The following is a 20,425-nucleotide window of genomic DNA, read 5'->3' on the forward strand; positions in this document are numbered from 1 at the left end:
GAGCTAATAATTGTGACACAGCTTGTCAGTCAGGTCACAAATGGTAAAGCAGGTGGGAATGTTCTGTGTATTTGAAATTGATCCATGCTTGTAACATCTTTTAATTTCAGGTAGAAAAATTCCTAAAATGGGTTAACGAACCAGTGGATGAGGAAGCTTCACAGGAGTCAGCTTCTCATAACAACATACAAGACACTTGCACAAGCAGTGATTCAGAGGAACAAGAAACGTCTGTTACGAAAGACGATGACCCATTGGTGACGAGCATTCCAGAACCTAAAAAGTGTTACACCGTAGCATCATCTGGTGAACTTGAAACAGAAAAAAATGGAGACAGCATAGTAGCAGCTGTTACAGATAAGGAGAATTGTGCTGCTCAGGATAAGCCAGACTCTCTTCAGGTAGAAACTGAGGGTAAGACTAACTGCGTCAGCTTGCTAATGGATTTAGATAAATGCCTTTTTTAGAATATGTTTTTCCATTTTTCACTTTGTAGTCTTCCATACCTAAGAATTTACTGTTATCTATTTTTAAGTTGAGAGAAGGCATATTAACTGTGACTGTGCTAATGGCTATGATTTGGCATCCGGAGCATATTGATAATGGCTGAGCGAGCATGATAAAATCAAAGGTAAAGCATATGGCAAAACTGTTCAAGTACCTTTGTCTATACCATTAAAATTGGTCTCTGCCACCTCACTCTGTTCCATGGGCCAACAGTGGCCAGTCCATTTTATCCCTATTGAAATTTAGTATGTCCTTAGTTTTGTTTCAATCGTTCTTTTTTAAATTTTTTTGGTTTTTTGTAGTGGTTGTGGGTAGTGGTAATTTGTGTTTTGGGTGGGACATTGACATAAAGAAGTATTTATAGTAGTTAGCTATAATGAGTGGAGAATAGAGTAACATTTTCACTTTATGCCCTTTTGTACTATTTGAATTTATTTTACAGCAAATTTTCTTTTATAATTTAAAAATAATATTCAATGGAACATTGAAGCTTTTATAAGGTAGAAAATTTTATTTGAAATAGTATTCATTTTTATTGATGATTTATTTCAGACCTGCCCTAATGGAACAATTATATTATTTGTGATGATTTCTTAAGTTAGTGTTGAGGAAAATACCTTTTTTCTTTGTGCATATGAATATGTAGACCTGTGATATCTATGTCATGTACTTCTTTGCCTTTCTAAACAGCATATATATGGTAGTTAAATTTTTCATTGTGCAACAATTTTTTATTGTACAGTTTTTTTATGTACAACTAATGTTCACATGACACTTGCAGATTTCTGAAATGCTTTCACGTGCCTTTTTCACATTTAACCTGTAAAATAGCCTAACGAGGTAGGTGGAATTAGCTCCATGCTGTAAATATAGAGATTAAATCTCAAAGAAATTAAGGGGTTTGCCTGAGGTCACAAAGCCAGAAAGTGACTTGGCTAGGACACAGTACCAGATTGTTTGATTCCTAAATTCCAGTCTTCCACCTTTGTTACAGTGTTTGTAGTTCTCACCTGGGGTAATAACACCATCTCAGAGACATTCGAAAGATGTTAGTTGTCAGGATGACCTGAGGAATTCTGGCATTTAGTACTTTGGATTACTTAACATTAAGTTGTGTACAGGATGGTCTTACACAGTTAGGGTTGTTCACACAGAACATCAGTGTCCCCTCTTCTGAAAAACTCTCATTGCATTTTGCTATTGAAGACACCTATAACTCTTTGCAGTAATCAGATGACCATATTAAGACATGGTCCTATCCTTGAGGATCATTTAAATGCAATAGAGTTTTATTTGTCATCATCACTTTTTGTCATTATTTAGCTATGACAGCACTCTCATCTTCTAATCTGCTTGAAACTGAAACTAAATAACCAAATAACCAAACTAATAAAAATCATTTGTCTAAGAAAAAGTCAGTCTCTGAATGACATCCTTTTCTATTAAATGGAGCTAGTGACCCCTGTTTCAATTTCTCAGAGGCCCTGTAACTTCTAGGTCATGGCTGGTTCAGAGAATTAATATAATTAATATAGAGTTAGAACTTAATTGGTCCTTGGAAAATTTTATTGTAAAAAAGAGAAGGGAAATGTTTGGATTTCTATAGTTCACCAACTATGACAGTGTCTTAAGAACTTTTATAAATGTACCTCCACAGATCTCCTAGCAATCCTATGCAGTAGGTAAGTAAAATATATGCATTCATTCATTCCTTTCGAGAAATCGAAAATTGGAGCTTAGATAGCCTCGGTTACTTTTCCAAGCCCAGGGAGCCAATAAGTAGCAAACTAGAGGCTGTAATCTGAAGTCAGTGCTATTTCCATTATGCCCTCCTCCTCCTCTAGGTGTGTCATTGCACACATGTTCTGGTGCCCAGTCCCAAATCGTAATTATTTGATGTGGCAACACTTTAGATAAATTCACCTGTGTTGTCCTTTTTTCATAGTGAACATCTGTATATTCTTTTATTGTAGCTGAAATTAAAAAGAAGAAGAAGAAGAAGAAGAGGGACAAAAAGGTAGTTGGTCTGCCTCCTGAGATAGCTGCTGTTCCTAAGCTGGCAAAATACTGGGCCCAGAGATACAGGCTCTTCTCTCGTTTTGATGATGGGATTAAATTGGACAGAGGTAAAGTATATATGTAATTTTTAACTTTATTTTGAAATAAGTTCAAACTTATGGAAAAGGTGCAACAGTAGTAGAAAAATTTCATATCCCCTTTACCTAGATTCAGATATTCTTTAACATTTTTGCCACATTTGCTTTATCATTCTCTGTGTGTATATGTGTGTTTCTGATCCAGTTACCAACTAATATCTACCCCTTAATACTTCTGTGTGTATTTTCTAAGAGCAAGGATACTTTTATGTAACAGTGGTAAAATTATAAATTTAACATTGTTACAATATTATAATCTACAGTCCCTACTCTGGTTTTATCAGTCATGACATGTTCCTCACCATGGCATTTGTTTTTCTTCTAGCATAAGATCATGTATTGCATTTAGTTTTCATGTTTCTTTAGTTCCCTTTAATCTGGAATTCTTCCTCAGCCTTTATTGTTGTTCATGACTCTGACATTTTCCAAAGAGTAACAGCCACTTGTTTTCTACAGTGTCTCAGTTAGGGTCTACATGTGTTTTTAAAATTTCAGACTCGGGTTTAATCTGTATTTAGAGCATCTTAGGATAGATAGCAAAAGGAATGGATAGTTTTTTGTTTTGTTTTTTTAGGAACTCATAGATGATTAAAAGACATTTGATAAAGAAACACTAATGCAGAAAGACATAATTTAATGAATTAATACTAGAAACTGAATTCTTTCTCAAGTTTTCCTGCTGTGCTTGAACAGCTTACTTAAGTCAGTTCTGCAAATTGATGCTTATTTTCATATTAGGGCTACTTAAATTATATGTTTATTAACTGTCAAAATCAGGAGGTCTTGATCACTGGTCAATGTCAGGGTCTGTGAACCTCTTATAATTATTTACAAAATGTTATATATTGAGAAAAGTGCCAACAAATTTGTTAGGAGAAATAAGACTGAGTACAAAAGTTTTTAATTCTGTAAAAGAACTTTATATTTTTATTCTTCGAGCAATGAGAAGTCATTTAATGTTTTGGTAAAGAAAAGAAACAGGAAAATTGGTACACCATTTTGTTCAGAGAAATATCTTTCTGGAAAAAAGTAAATTTCTTCTATTGGGAAAGAAGGAGGGCAGTACCTGCTTTTCCTACAGTTTTGCAGCCTTTTGCTATCAGTTCCTTGCTTTCCTAACCCTTTAGAAATGTTTGAATTTTTGCAAAGTGTCTAGTACAAATCTGATTCATCGCATCCCCATTAGGAATGACATAATTGGGAAACTCAGTGGAGTTTGGAGAATTGGCCAAGTAGAATAGCTAACTTTCCATTTTCCGTAGTGGATAATAGTTAATACTTCAAACATAAAAATCATAATTGCATTCAGTTATTGAAGATATACTACAGAAGAACCAAGCCAGAATTGAGGTGGTTACTTCCTTGGAAACTGGGAATGGGAATGGTACTACTTTTTCTTACGTGCTTTGTAGAACTTTTCTTTAAAACTAGGTTATTTGTAATTTTTTGAGAAGAGAAATTAAGTTTTTTAAGTGTATATCATATAGCAATATTTGCTATGTTTATGCTTGGCTTGGCTTCTTGAAATTGAACATCGTAATAGAAATACTCTTCTTTTGCAGAGGGCTGGTTTTCAGTTACACCTGAGAAAATCGCCGAACACATAGCTGGCCGGGTCAGTGAATCCTTCAAGTGTGACATTGTAGTAGACGCATTTTGTGGAGTCGGAGGAAATTGCATTCAGTTTGCCTTAACTGGAAAGAGAGGTAATTAGCCATCAATGGAAGAAAAGTAATTTATTTTCAGTTTATTCAGTAAATGTTCCATTTTGTTTCAGCTTATCTTTGCTGAAATTTAATATGTAATTAATAATTTAATGCAAATATTTAAAATAATAGCTAGCATATATTAAGCATATACTTTGTATCATTACAGGTATAAGTACTTAATATGTATTAATTTATTTAGTCAGCAGTCTTGTGAAATGTATCTTTTACTATCAGCATTTCACAGATAAACTAAGAAATAAAGAGATGAAGTAACTTGCCTAAGATTACACAGACCCTGCTTAAGGGAGCCATGATTACAATATTATATAAAACTAAAAGTATTAAAATGGGAAACTATTCCTTAGAAGGAAACAGGAGTAAATTGGGAGTCCCAGCCTTGCAGCCATCTTCATGACGTTGGATATCGTTTAACCTTAATTTAAAGGAGACTTTAACTTGAGACACTAAAAATCTTTTACATATTAGATCATCCTTGTGGTAGCTTGACTTTGGAATCAACAAAGAAGAAAACCTCTTACTGTATATCTGCCAGGAACTGTGTCAAGTAGGTAGTGCGTGTGCCGTTTCTCAGGGAAAAGAAGGCTTTAGGAAATGGAACAGTCGGCCCAAACTGACATAGCCGAGTCGTGAACCCAGGGCTTTTATTTTACTCAGTGTCTTCTGAATCTGATATCCCTGTTCTTTCTCCATTCTTTTTGAAGTATAGTATAGTGTGATATGTTAGAGACGTCACTTGTTAAGTCGCACTCCGAAGACACCTTTTTTCCCCCAATTTTTATATTCTGTGTTTAGCTTACATTTCAGTAAATTTCATTTGAGTCTCATTAACTTATATGAAGTTTTTTATGTTAAATAGGAAAGCATATGATTCTGAAAAGGATAACATAAGAGCTAAAAAATGATAAAGTGAAACAACATTTATGCTAAGACCAGTGCTGATGCACTGTGGCCCTTATTTAATCCTTCCCGTGCTCCAGAACATGAGATTTGCTGACTTTATATGGCCTCCTAAAAGCCTGGATGAAAGATGTTTTCATATTTTCTGGAAGAGTAATTATTTTCTTGTCTTCCCTGAATTCACTATTTACCATTATTTCCACTAGACTTATTTCTACTCAGTTGCCATCTACACATACACCCAACTTAATGATTAGAGAATCTACAAAGCTTTGCATTTTGCTGCTGTTAAAGATTTTTTTCCTCTTTTGTATTCCAATAGTTCTTTATCAGTGCTACTCAGTAGTTTTCTGTGATGACAGTAATGTTCTGTATCCGCACTGTCAGTCGGGTAGCCACTGTCTACAAATGGCTGTTGAGCATTTGAAATGTGGCAGTGTGACCAAGGATCTAAATTCTTAATGTCATTTAATTTTAATCAATTTAAAGGTAATAGCTACATGTGGCCAGTGACTACCATTTTTGGACAGTGCAGTTCCATATAGTATCATCCAGCATTTGTCAGCATTTCATTTATCTGATAACATCGAATGCTTACATTCGGTCAAGCCTAAAAACAAAGTCTGCCTCTAAGGGAAGTGTATGTGAATACATGAGGATTAACTAAATATATTTTGATATTGAAAGTCATTTTTTCCAGTGAATTTTTGGTATTGTCAGCATGTCTTTCCATCTGTCTCTGTACTATAAATGTAGCAGATTGAACAACTGAAAAGGACATTTTCATCTTTTCTCTTTTAAATATGAATGTTAGTTTATTTAGAACAGAAAAAATAGCATTGTAAATGCATGATTTTGCAACATGTAATTGGTGCTTGTATTCATTGTTCAAGCAATTTATTTCATGCATTATTTCTCAAAAGTGTTAACAAATTTTGAGCCAGCATTTTCTGGGAAACAGCTATGTTTCCTTGACATCTATGGTGTATGTATCAGAGTTTCAGATATAAAATATTGCCACTAACACACTTGCACACATACAGGTGCACTTACCACAAGACATGACTGAGCTAAATTTAACTTAGGTTCGCATTGCTAATTATGAAATTTCAATAAATTAAATGAGTCCCATTTGGTGAAAACATAACATTGTCTCTTCCATCCACCTAATATGTCTCATTAAACATCATCAGCAGATGTTTTTACATTTCATAAGTTGGCTATATTAGTTTGTCAAATTTGTTTTATTTTGCTTTTCTGTAGAAGTTGTCAAATTTGTCTTCCTTTGGAGGTTGCCTCATTTTGAGGAAATTGGTCTCTTCCAAAATCTTAGTGTTTATAGGCTTTACTGGCAATCTTGGACCTTTCAAGTTTGCTGCTCCTGCTGCGCACTGCACAGAGCACAGTGCTGACCACCTACTCGGCTTTAGGTAGATGTGTGGCAGCCATTCCCGCTGTTTGCTTTGGTAAAGTGTCTGAGCGAAAGAACCCTGAAAGCCAGATCCTTTGGTCACATTTCCTTGGTACAACGTAAGTGAATCTTTGTAATATAGATTAAAAATTCTACTTAAATTCTCTATCTTTGGTATATGAGGCCAAATCTCACTTTGTCTTTCGAAAAGATTCTTGTACAGAAAATAGACCGATCAGAAGATGAACTGTTGTTCTATATAACTACTAATCAGTATCATTTGACTCATCTTTCCTGTTCTCATTTTTAGTGATTGCCATTGATATTGATCCTGTTAAGATTGATCTTGCTCGGAACAATGCAGAAGTTTATGGGATAGCAGACAAGATAGAGTTCATCTGTGGAGATTTCCTGCTGCTGGCTCCTGATTTAAAGGCCGACGTCGTGTTCCTCAGCCCCCCATGGGGAGGGCCAGACTACGCTACCGCAGACATCTTTGACATTAGGACAATGATGTCTCCTGATGGATATCCTTTGGAAGTCCTAAAAGTTTGCACAAACAGTGGTTGTAGAGAAGAAGGGGGGGTGTGTGCGCACGCGCGCGCGTGTGTGTGTGTGTGTTTGAGAGAGAAAAATTAGTGAAGAGAGGAGCTAATAGCACTTAATAGATTCTGGTATGTTTTACATAAAAAGTGGGCATGTAAAAATTAACTGGCGATGGATCTCCAAAAGTTACAGCAAATGCGGAGTCAGATTTCATTTGGTTACTGTCCAGTTTTACCATTTATTACAAGAACTAGAAAGCATTAATTGTTTGAAATTACTGTCTGGAAATTGGGAATTTCTTCAAGAAATTCTGTCCCTAGAGTCTGGGCAACTATCTCTTAACTATTCTTCAACTGACACTGACTTATGCTAATTCTCGATGTGTCTTCAAAATTTTCCTGTTACTCTTCCAGGATACTGAAGCAAGCTCTTATTTCATAAAGAATAGCATTTATGTTATTTGTCTCTTTCTTTATCTCTACTGGAAGAATCATCTGTTTGACTCTAGCAGAAAACATGTTTCTAAATTGCTAATTAAAATTTAGAGTGTAGACTACAATGGAGAGTTATTTGCCTTTATTCTTTACTGGAAAGAAGTGGTACTGTGCTTTCCTGTTATTTCTATTTTCACAATAACTGGGAAAAGGCAGAAAGAGAAAGAGTATTTCTGACTCTTGGTTGCCTACCACTAGGATAAATGAAAAATGGGCTTGTAATCTCATTTATTAGGGACAGTATGCTGCTGAATTACAAAATCCGCAACTTAATTTTCTTAAGTTCTATTAAATGATTTAAATGCATGCCTTATTATTACATGTAAAAATACATTTGGGTTATGATATAATAAGAACTTAATCTCTGATCAGAAATTAACTGCTGTTTTTGTAATTTTTCCTTAACTGCTGTCCACCTTTGAAATTTTCAGACTTTCCCAGAAGATTACTAATAATATTGTTTATTTTCTTCCAAGAAATGCTGATATTGACCAGGTAAGCCATTACTGAAGAACTTCTATGAGCCTCTTGCATAACTGTTAGATATAACGGGCAAAAAAGATCAAGATATTTCTGTAACTGAGAATGTGTTTATGAGAAGTCCCTGGCTTTTTGACTATTACTAGAAAACTGGGAGTGTTTGGCATTTAAATCCATGCCCGTTTCATCCTCTTCCTCTCCAAAATTCCTGGTAAACGTAAACAGAGCACTTTGGGCTTTTAGTTATATGTCCTGAAAGGGTGATTGAATGTGTTTTGTCAAACGCGCACTTAAACTTAGCCAAGATCTGTTTTTACTGACCTACCTTGAGAATAGAGGTGTTAGGTATTCCTGAAAATAGTAGCCTAAATAGAAATGTACAGACAGATAAAAACCTTAATTTGGCCAGGATCAGTTTCAACTGATATATAGTCTTGGGATATATAGTCTTGACTAACATTAAAATGTCCTTATTCCTTTCTTACCATAAACATTTATTTTAATTGTTATTTTTTTCCTCAATAGAATTGGATCTAATATAATAACTGCCCCATACAGATTTGATAATGTCTTTATTTCAGTCTTTCTTTGATTTTTTTTAATAAACACTTATTATATACTGCTTTGTGCTAAGCATTCTGTTGAAAAATTTTTTGTATTTCATATTCTAAATTTTACTACAATGTTGCTAGGTTTGGAGTTTTCCTCTCCTATTTGATACTCTGAGAACTGAACCTATTATTTCTGAGCTTTTTCATCTTATTCTGGAGAAATTATCTCCATTATTTGTTCACCTATGTTCTCCTTACCATCTTTTTTTCTGGAGCATTTATTGCATGGATGTTAGTCTTCCATAACTATTTTCTGGTATTTTGTCTACTTTTTCTTTCTGCAAGATTACCCCAGTCTAGTCGTCTAGCTAGTTCATTCTTTGGGTATAGACATTCTATTATCCCATCTGTTGTGTTTTTTTAGTTCAACTATTCTTTATACTTAGTATTTCTGCATATTTTTGCTTTCTTTTGCATTCTAATATTATAAGAAGTTTAAGTTCTTAATCCATTTTATCCTTTCTGCTTTTGGTACAATTTATAATCCACTTTCTTTTTCTTCGATGGAGTATTTGTAATTCTCAAATGTCTTGTGTTACTGGCTACTTGCTATTGTCAAGTAATGCAAAAGGATAAAGGACGTGTCAGAATCCAGTGAGTGTCAAACTGGCTGCACTTTAGAACCACTGGGGATAATTGTAAAAAACTGTGACTATTACAAGCCCCAGCTCAGAAATTGATCCAACCAGTTTTTTTTTAAGATCTCTGGGTCATCGTAATGTGTAGCCTGCTGGGTTGAGAACCAGTCAAAGCCTGTTGTCAGCCTCAATGATAACTTCAGGGGATGAAGTTATCAGGCACCATAAAACTGCATTTATCACAAAACACCGTCTCAAGACGTAGCTGCCGCCCTTTGTGGAGGGGCTGGGCAAAAGCAGCATTTAAAGGCTGTACTGTTTAATCTTAGAGTGTAATTCTTTGGCTCTAGGGCTTTGGAGAGGAAAGAGAGAGAAAGCAGCCGTCAGGGTTCGTTCCTATCTGTTTCTCTCAGCTTCACAGCAGAACTTTTTTTTTTAACTGCCCTAACTTTAACGCCTGAACACAGAGCAGAGTTCTCAGTATCTGCAGCTGAGGCTGCACACACTGGTCAGACAAGGCAACAGCAGTGGATTGGAAGGAGCAAGAGCAGAATTTCAAATTTCTTGTTTTCCTTCTTCCTGTTTTATCTTCTCAGAGGCACCACCCTCCATCCTGCATACACACACACACACACACACACTTAAACCATCCCAGGTCTCTCCATAATTTCTTTTTTTTTTTTGCAGGGGGGTGTTCCATCTAGTGTCTCCAAAGCTATCTTGCAGGCGTCAGCAGTCATGCTAGTTCAGCATCTTCCTAGGGATCACAAGATAGGTGCATAAGTAATAATAATGGTGATGCAACCTTCTCAAAAGAAAGGATTAAAGGCTCTGGCTTTCGGGTGGATGATATAGTGTATAAACTGGACTTTAAAGATTTCGTTGTAGGCGTTGAGGTGGAGGTGACAAAGAATATCAGTGACATGGAACTAGAGTTTTGTGGGTAACGTTCAGGCAATAGGCTAGAAAAAAGATACTAAAAAAAAAGAAAGATATTAAACTCCAGACAGACTGGAGTTTAGTCTCAGCCCTGCCACTTTTTAGCTTTCTAGTGGCGGTTTTGAGGAATAAATGCAATAAGTGGGTAAAGCATTTATCACAGTACCTCTAGCCCATAAATCTTCAATAAAGTCGTGGCGTCTGTTATTTAGAAGATCCTGTTATATTATACAGTTATTGTGGAAAGAATGTAAATGTTACTAAGAATTTGAAGATCGATATGGAAAGATGACATGTTTTCTCTAAAGAACGGAGACAGCTTTAACATTTGTGAAATGAGAGAATTTAATTTATAAACATAATCCCAGATTATAGATTTTCTCTTCCTCTTACCAGAAACTAGATATACTTGCTTGTCCAGACATATTCTCATTTTAATATGGAACTCTGTGGCTGCAAATTAGAATCACTTGAGTGGTTTTGTTTTTTAATTATGGTAAAATGTATGTAAGAGAATTCACCATAAATCTTTTTTTAAGTATACAATTCAGTGGCGTTAAATACTTTTACATTGTTGTACAATCATCACTACCGTCTCTGAACTTTTTCTTCCCAAATTGAAACTCTGTACCCATTAAATACTAACTCCCCATTACCCACCTCACAACCTGCCCTTAGCAACCACCATTCTACTTTCTGTTTCTATAAAAATTTGATTCTAGTTACTTCATATAAGTGGAATCATACAATATTTGTCTTTTTGTGACTAGCTTATTTCACTTAGCATAATCTCCTGAAGTTTCATTCATGTTATATCATATATCAGAATTTCCTTTTTAAGGCTGAATAATATCCCACTGCATGTATATACCACATCTTGTTTATATATTCATTCATCAGTGGACATTTTTGGTTGTTTCTACCTTTGTGCTATTAATAATGTTGCTGTAAATATGGCAAATAATCTGTTTGAGTCCCTGCTTTTAGCTCTTTGAGGTATATATTCAGAAGTAGAATTGCTGGATCACATGAAAATTCTATGTTTAGATTTTTGAGGACTCACCATACTGTTCTCCATAGCAGCTGAACCATTTTACATTCCCACCAGCAACTCACAAAGGTTCCAGTTTCTCCACTTTCACACTAACATTTGTTATTTTCTGGTGATGGTGGTTTGATAATAGCCATCCTAATGATATGAAACAGTGCCTCACTATGATTCTAATTTGCATTTCCCTAATGACTAGTGATGTTGACCATCTTTTCACATGCATAATTCTAGATATTAATTCCTTATGAGATACATGCTTCGCCAGTATTTTCTGCCATTCCATGGGTTGTTTTTTTGTTCTTTCAGTAGTGTTCTTTGCTGCACAAATGTTTTTAATTTCGATGAAGTTCAACTTACCTACTTTTTCAGTGTATTACCTATGCTTTTGATGTCATACCCAAGAAGTCATTGGCACATTCAGTATCATTTTCCCCTATGTTTTCTTCAAAGTGTTTTATAGTTTTAGTTCAGTAGCTTTTTAAAACTACTGATACCCTAGTCCACTGGGAAAGATTCTGATTTATTTTCTGGGATGAGGCCCAAGGATAAAATTTTTTTAAAACTCCCCAAGTGATTGTAATGTGCCTCCAGAGTTGAGGTTCTCTGGGTTAAAAGAAGAGTAAATAAAAATTAACAAGCCTGAGCTCTTACTCTGTGATTTGGAAGGAGATGAAATTAGATCTGCTGCCTGTCATCTGTTTATGAGCCATTGTGTCTAAACATTCAGCCTCCCAAATACGATACACTGTATCAGTTAAAAGGAAACTCACTCTCCCCTTCATCCATTTTTATAACAAATTTGATGTTAAACCTAATACTGCTACTCTTATCTGTGACTCAGATCTGCATTTTAGACTCCCATGTAAGGTCGAGCCTATTTATTCCATAATTCTTATTTTTCTCGTATGTAAATAGCTTCATAACTAGTCTTATAAGAGGCTCTACAATCCTTATATTAAATATGAGATGGGCTTATATGGGTACTTGAATGATAATAGGAAATTCACTATTTATTGAGAAAGTTACAGTGAATAAAATTTTTCTAGTTAAAGTAACACTGGCCCAAGGAGAAAGTTAACTTTTTTTTCTTTATCTTGTGCTTTTGATTTACTTCAAATACCTGCCAGAATTAAAGTTGGCAGTTCATTCACATATTCTGCCTCTAGGGGGAGTGATGACACTAGAGAATAATAAAGTCAAAAAGGAAACTTGAGATTTCAAGTGCATTATATTGGTTGGTATTGAATTTGGATCAGATTACAGTAAGAAATCAACTTGTCCTTTTAAAATTTCAACCATTGAAATGTATAAGATTTTTTAAATGAGAGAAGAGACAGTACTTCAGGATTGAAAGAGAGTTACAGAGAAGTCTACTTTCGTTAAGAAATATTTAGAATTTCACAACAACCTGAGCTTATAAATAGGTTGGGTTCCCAAAGTGTATGAGCCTCCTATTTAAAATTCAAGCTTTATTTTTCTCATAGAAATGTCTATAAAGAACATTAATTTCCCATCCAAGGAAATTTATACTCTGAATGATGTTTATATTTAGGGTAGTTACACTGAGAATGGGCATTATATTATAATTTGTCTGTCAGTCTTTCCTTATAGGAGATGAGTTTAATTATCTCTCTAGCTAGTAAAATATTTTTCTATGTCCCCTATTACCTCAGTCTCTTAGTCCCTTTTTCTGTTTGGGGGTATTCCACAACATGTATTTTTTTTTTTTATTCAAACTTTCACTATAATAATTTAGAATAATTTAGAAAATCTTTTTGTTGTTGGCTCTTTGGAGGGAAGTTACACCTCACTCTCTGAAATCACTACAGAAACTTGGGAACTGATTAGATTCAATTCAGAGAGTCCAGGATAAATGTATTTCATCTATTTGATGGCTGTATCTTGTTTGGTTTTTCTTCATTTCTTTCCTATTGCAACTGTAAAATTGTAGCCAATACATCTGTCATGCTTTCCAACCATTGAAAGCTCTTCCTTTAAGTAAGTGTATGTAATATCGGTAGAGGTCTCTGAGCAGAGTAGAATGGTTTAGTCTCCCTAAGGAAGCTCCACAGCAGTGATTGTCAGGCACCATCTTTGTAGACCCCTGGGGGTGGAACCTCTAGCAGCAGGCAGACACTGGGCAGGGCTGGTGAGAGGAGCGTCTCCTGGTTGGTTTGGTATAGCCCCTCCTTATCCTTTTTTGGTTTCATGGCTAAACTGTCTAGCCTCAGAAAATTGATAGCTTTTATGCTCTTCAAGTCAAATTAATTTAAATTACTTTTTTGTATAATTTATTCATACCAGTACAGAGAGCAAGACAACATTGAGCACCATCTCCAAGAATCATATTGACAAATTAACTGGGAAGCCCTGCGCCATGTACTTTCCAGCACTTGTCTAGTAGACACACACCCCCTTCCATGACTCCCCCCAGGTAGACATCATGATAACAATTAGGCCGAACCTCACCTGTTTTATTTCCTGATAAAGTGGGAAAATATTTACAAATTGACCTAATGGCATAAGTAGAACTTATCCTGCGGTTAAGTTGTATCTTTAAGTATAGAAATTGATGTTAGATTTAATCAAGAGATCTCATCTTTCTACTTGGTAGAGTTCTTGAGACTCTATTATTGGAGCTAATACATAGTGTCTAGGAAGGGAAAAGTTCCTAATTACAGCAATCATTATACTTCTAATAGTTTATTTTATCAGGGAAGGAGGGAAGGAGGGCTTATTTATAGATAACATTTCTTAAACTAACTATGTATAAGAAATAATACAGTTTTATGCATTTGAATAATTAAAACTATTTTAAATATGGAAATTGTTAGATAATGTTATTATTTGGAAATACATTTTAAATACAACTAAATTTGGTTCATTAGCATTTTGCATTTGTCTTTGGCTGAATGCAGTTAAAATTTACCAGTAATTTCTTTGTGAATATTAGTTCTGAGCTATTATAGTATTTGCTTATTTAATTAAAAAACAAGGCCTTATTGCTTTCTAAATATTAGGATTGACAAGAAATTTGTGTCAAATTGTTCCAGATAAAATGTCCATGGTGGAAATCTGGTGTAATGGCAGCATCATCATGTAGCCTATTTTCCCACTTTATCAGGAAATAAATGTAATTGGTATGGTGAAGCCATCCCAGCAGATGGAGGATTGTTAGTCCAGGTTTAGACACCAGAAGCAGAAGACAGTAGAAAGAGCTAAGAACTAGAGTCAACTTCTGGTACATGTACGAATAATAAATTCTAAAACTGCTTAACCTGAAAATACCCAACCTTTAAAACAGGTCAGCCATACATTGCAATTAAGGATGCAGTTGATCAGCTTCTAATGTGTATTAACCAAAAGAAAGTTTGCCACTGAACGATTACAACAGTATTCATGCCCATACTGCATGTATCATTTTCCAGAGGGGCTGTGAGACTGGTGTGGGAAGGCACAAATGCTTCTGAACATAAGATTGTTTTCTTCACTTCTTTGAGTAAGTTTTTTCAGTAAATGACTTAGCTAAAAATAGAAGGATGCCACACATAAGGCCATGTACAAGACCTTTGCCAAAGCCGAAGGCGTCCTGACGCTCTGGTCTGTTGTGGTTTATATAACTTGCTGAATTTAAGAATAATCTTCATGTCTCCAGTATCTGTTTCTGAGAACAGGTAAGGGACAAAGCTTAGTGATCTGATTATTGATTGGTAGCTTTCTCTTAAGAGACTAATGTTGGTAAGCTTTTGATGCCCAGGAGAATTTTTGACTTGTCACCAGTGTGCCTCTGTTGACATGTTAGCTTTTTAAAATCATATTTGTTTTAATCAATAAGTAAATATTTAAGATTTATTCACTTAACCATAGAAATCTCATTTCTGTTTACCATGTACAGAGAAATGGAATGAATTTTAATAAATATTTGTAAGTTTGAGTGTTGCCTGATCTTCTACTGATAAAAAATATTATCTTTTATCTCCCGGAGAACTGTTCATTAGAAATATTTTTACCCAACTTACTTTTATTTCTGTGTAGTTGTTAGTTGGCTGTAACAAAAGAAACATGGGAGCAAAGTGAATCATGGGTAAGGTACTTGCCAGTGTGACATTAGGTTTCTAATCACAGCCAATATTTCAGATGCTTGCTGCTCCTGTCACTATAATTGACTGACATCTGTAGGCCCCATCAAAAATACTCTTAATTTTCACCTGGTGTAATTTGCTTGTAATAAAAGGACATTTTTTCAATGCTCTAATTTTTCTGCCTCTTTCCTATAAAGTGTTCCTGTACTTACTATTTAATATGTATTTTTCTATTAGCATCTAGGTTGGAGGTTATTTTCTCGCACTTGTTCAATTACTATACATTTTTACTTTAAATCAATTTGCTTTTGAAGAGTAATGCAGTTTTGAATGTTTGACTCTTCTGTGCCTTACCTGTTACTGAAGTTGTCACCTTCATCATGATCTTTACCTGTTTCTCTTTTCCCCATCCCCAAAGAACAACTTTATTGCCTGATATAATATCCAGTTAATGAGCATTCAGTCTTTAGTTCTAGTTCCAGTCCAAACTAATTGGGCTTTCTTTTAGTAAATCTAGTATATTTAGGGTAATATGCCTAAAACAGCATATATTCCAGAGCTGCTGATCTTTATGTTTACTTACCCACTCTTTTTCCCTCCTTGCCTCTTTCTCTCCTCTCCTCTCCTCCCCTCCCCTCCCCTCTCCTCTCCTCCTCTCTTCTCCCCACCCTCAATGTATTAAACTTTAATAATTAAAAAAGGGGAAGGAACCAAATATCATTTTGTCAGTTAAATCTGCTAGTGAAAAAGACAGCTGGAAATTGATGGCATTAGGTTTGCTTAAAGCAAAGTATTACCGATTGGCTTGAACTACATAATCCACACTTTTTCCAATTCCAGAATTCTAACCTTTAAAATTTATATACATATTTATGAAAATAAAAAAGTACAAGGCTAAAGTTAGAAATTTTTTTTTTCAATTATAGTTGGCATACAATATTATATTAGTTTCAGATGTACAACATAGTGATTAGACATCTATATAACTGAAGAAGTGATCACCCCAAAAAGTCTAGTACCCCTTTGACACCATGCGTAGTAGATACAGTGTTATTGACTATATTCCCTGTGCTGTACTTTATATCCCCATGACTTTTATATCTGGCAATTTGTACATCTTAATCCCTCCCCCTTTTTCACCTATTAGAAATTATTTTTAATTAGAACATTTGAATATAAAATGTTGCGTTTTTTATAAATTCTTTCTAAATACTGAACACATATATTTTCTTTTCTTCCCTCCCCCGCCCCATGCGTGCTGTAACCAGAAGCCAAGTGTGCATATGGGACTTACCTTGCCATTATATTTTGACATAGGTTCACCTTTTCCTCCAGCGTCAGGAGCAATTCTTGTTTTATTTGTTCATCGTCTGACTTTCCCAGCTAGAATGTAAGATTCATGAAGGCAGAGAGTTGGTTTTTTGTTTTGTTTTTTGTTTTTTGTTTTTTTGCTGCACTCCACAACCTAGAACAAACACCTATAAGCGCTCACTAAATAGTTATTGAATAAGTAATTTATTGACTTTTTTAACAGGCCTCAAAAAATTCCCATGTAACCACATCATTATTCCTTTTTCTATCCAAAGCATCTAAATTCAGGTAACCCTTTAAATAATCGAGAGAGAGAAAAGAAACTACCCTACCTTCTCAGAGATTTGTTTTAATGTAAATTTTTTATGGCTTACAAAATGCTCTTTTTGAAGAGATAGGTAGTATTCCCATTTTTCAGATTTGGAAAGCCAAAGCGTATCTTAATGTCGTTCCAAATTGATACAGCAAATTATTGATTGAACTAGTATTAAAATTTCCCTCTGACTTTGCTTTTTTTCCCTGCTAGACTCCTCCTAGCAGATGTTTTGCCATTGTCTCAGCTCTACTTTGGTTTTCTTAACCTTTCTTGTTCTCTCCTTTCTCGTCCCCTCTTTCCCCACCCCACCCCACCCCACCCCCAAGAAAACTTCAGTTTGCCAGTCTCAGTTTCTTTAAATCAATCACTGTTTAAGTTATATCTTAACTTGTAGAAAAATTATTGTGAAACAATTTATCTTAGATATACTGGTCAAAATGCCTTTCATTAGTTAAAGACAAAATTCTTCATTTTGTCCTTCCTTGTGAAAAATCAGACTGACTGATAGATAAAAATCAGACTGCTAAAGATACAAAAACAGAAAGCAAAACAATTATTTCTGATAATTGCCACTCCGAGACTACTTGGCTGTTTTTAATTTCTAGTTTTACTTTAATTATTACATTTTTTAGCATAATAGATACTGTTTGACTTCCGTTGTCATCTATTGCTGTTGATAAAAGCACAGCCATCTCTTTTTTTGTCCCTTTTTGGGCGAGAGTGATGTTGACATTGTTATTGCCTTTTTTTTTTTTAAGGATGGACCATACAATGACCTGTTGTTTCTGTCCTATTTCTGTATCTGTGACTTCTTTTCTAACAGGAAATTGAAATGCTTTAAAATACATACTCATTGGCAATGCACAATAAACCTTTCCTCTTGCCAGATGCTGGTGTAGCATGTGTGATACCACTGAGATTGGATCTCTCAGCCTCCAGACCAGACTAGATAAACACTTCTCTTTACAAAATACACAACTACAGTTTTTCCGATTACAGTTAGAGAATTCATTTCAGAAAATGCCTGTCTCCTCTTGTTTGTCCCTATCCCCGGCAGGGTGTCCCTTTCTCCAACATTCAGTGTCTCCAATCTGTGACTCCCAGGGCTCCCGCTACATTCCCCTCTCCCTGAGTCCTCGCTAGTGTCTCAATAAACTGATCTCTGATGATATAATTCTGGGTGAGAAGGTAATATATTTGCTATTTAGTAGACCTGAGAGGTTGGATGAAAAAATGTTGGACTAAAACAAAACCTTGTCTGTATGAGAACTTGAGGTAAAGGTAAAGCATTGCTAGGTGGACGCTTTTGATGTTAACTCTGTGGAGGTGGAAAGCGGGTGGCGCTTTTAAAGCTTCCTAATAAAGCGGTTGATCACTGTCTTCCAGCAGACCTCAAAAAGCGATGTATTTTACCACATTAAAAAAAAGGGGCGGGTTTAAAAATACACACACACACACACACACACACACACACAGGTGGAGGAGATGGAGATGATCCAGATTGGGAGAACAGCAGAAGAGATCAGAGAAGGGAAAAAGTCGGTAGTGGAGACTAGTACTCGCAGGAGTGGGATCCTTCCCGTCTCTCGCTCTCTGATGTCTGATTCCTAGTATCACGTTGCAGGTTCTCAGTAAATGTTGTTGAAGGAATGAGAGGCTAAGATGCAGCAGATAAGATGAACAGGACAAAAGTATTCAGGAAAGTGAGTTATTCTTTACATTTTCATCTTAAGCCTAATTTGTAGGAAGGGCGTGTTCGTTTTCTTTTCCTCTGAGTTCTTTAGCTTCTGCATTGGAGCAATTAGGTCCTGTACCATAACATAGCACTACGGTCTTACCTATAATATCGAAAGTGTCTGAAACAACAGGCATTTCTGCCACTGAATAGTGCATTAATACCTACCTAGAGTGAACATTTGAGATGCCTCATTGTTTGAAGGACTTGAATAAAAAGCCAGAGTCATCTTACTATTTGGTGAAATGTTTGAATGAAATATTTATTTCGAAATCATATTTATGTATGTGTGACTTTCTTCTGTTCTTTTTTTTTTAGGTGGCGTCCTTAGCTGGGCCTGGAGGGCAAGTAGAAATAGAACAAAACTTTCTTAATAATAAATTGAAGACAATCACTGCTTATTTTGGGGACCTGATCCGAAGACCAGCCTCAGAATCATAATCGTGAGGTGATAAAAGGACAAAAAGATCCTGCAGTGGTCAGAACATTATTCCCGTGAGACACTTGGAATAACTATGTGTGTCGAACATTAGGATAGTAAGTGTCTGACGTGGAAAGGGTGGGCAAACTGTGCTAATGTCAGTCAGCATGTGTGTGTATATATGTGCATATGTCTGTATCTTTTTAAATTTTATATATTTTGGTTTAACATCTGTGTGTATATATAAAAAACAGTTACTGTGTTTTTATAATACAGAGAGATACAAAGAAAACAGTAAATGAATTCTAGTCTATCTACCCATTTAACCTGTTGAAATAAATGTTATACCTTTAAGGATAGAAACAAAGAGTACAGAAAGGTTCAAAAATAAAAAGTAAAATTCTCCCCTTCCCTTCCTCTACCCTTCATTCATCTATCTAAAGATAACCACAGCTAACATCTTATGATTCCTTTGGAGGACAGAAAGGAATTGCAGTAGACTCTCAACCACTTTTTCCCCCTCATTGATGCACTGTTCAGTACTTTTCCCTTCGACTTTTTTTTATGAATATAACTTGGAGACCTTTCCATGTCAGTACATACAGATCTACTTGTTCCTTTTAGTGGCTGTCTTGTGTTCCACCTCAGTATGCCATAATTTAACCAGTTCCCTGTTGACTGACATTTGAGTTGTTTGGGATATTTTTTTAAATAATATTTTTTATTTTTCAGTTATAGTTGGCATACAATATTATATTAGTTTCAGGTGTACAACGTAGTGATTAGACGGCTATATAACTCACAAAATGGTCACCCCGATAAATATAGTGCCCCTCTGACACTGTACATAGTTATGACAATATTATTGACTATTTTCCTTATATTTTTTATCTTCATGACTGTTTTGTAACAGATTTGTACATCTTAATCCCTTCCCCCTTTTTCAGTGATTCCCCCCAACCTCCTTCCCATGTGATAACTCTCAAAATGTTCTCTGTATTTATAAATTTGTTTGTTTTGTTTGTTTGTTTATTTTGTTCTTTAGATTCCACATATATGTGTAATCATATGGCATTTGTCTTCCTCTATCTGACTGACTTCACTCAGCACACTACCTTGTAGGTCCATCGTGAAATATCCTCTTCCATCCCCTTACTTTT

General features: G+C 35.3%; 1 protein-coding gene across 1 annotated transcript in view; it reads left to right on the forward strand.

Moving 5' to 3' along the window:
* TGS1 (trimethylguanosine synthase 1) overlaps window positions 1–19,739 on the forward strand; it is a 36,366-nt gene extending 16,627 nt beyond the window's left edge. Inside the window, exons 8-13 of the mRNA XM_006923970.3 lie at window positions 111–414; window positions 2,481–2,633; window positions 4,226–4,369; window positions 7,012–7,228; window positions 8,158–8,236; window positions 19,163–19,739. Coding sequence (XP_006924032.1) covers window positions 111–414; window positions 2,481–2,633; window positions 4,226–4,369; window positions 7,012–7,228; window positions 8,158–8,236; window positions 19,163–19,285 — 1,020 coding nt within the window. The 3' untranslated portion in view covers window positions 19,286–19,739. The remainder of the gene's footprint in view (window positions 1–110; window positions 415–2,480; window positions 2,634–4,225; window positions 4,370–7,011; window positions 7,229–8,157; window positions 8,237–19,162) is intronic.
* Window positions 19,740–20,425: the final 686 nt, after the last annotated feature.

This window comes from Pteropus alecto, unplaced genomic scaffold, assembly GCF_000325575.1.
Source record: "Pteropus alecto unplaced genomic scaffold, ASM32557v1 scaffold87, whole genome shotgun sequence".
In the NCBI taxonomy this organism is placed as follows: Eukaryota; Metazoa; Chordata; class Mammalia; order Chiroptera; family Pteropodidae; genus Pteropus; species Pteropus alecto.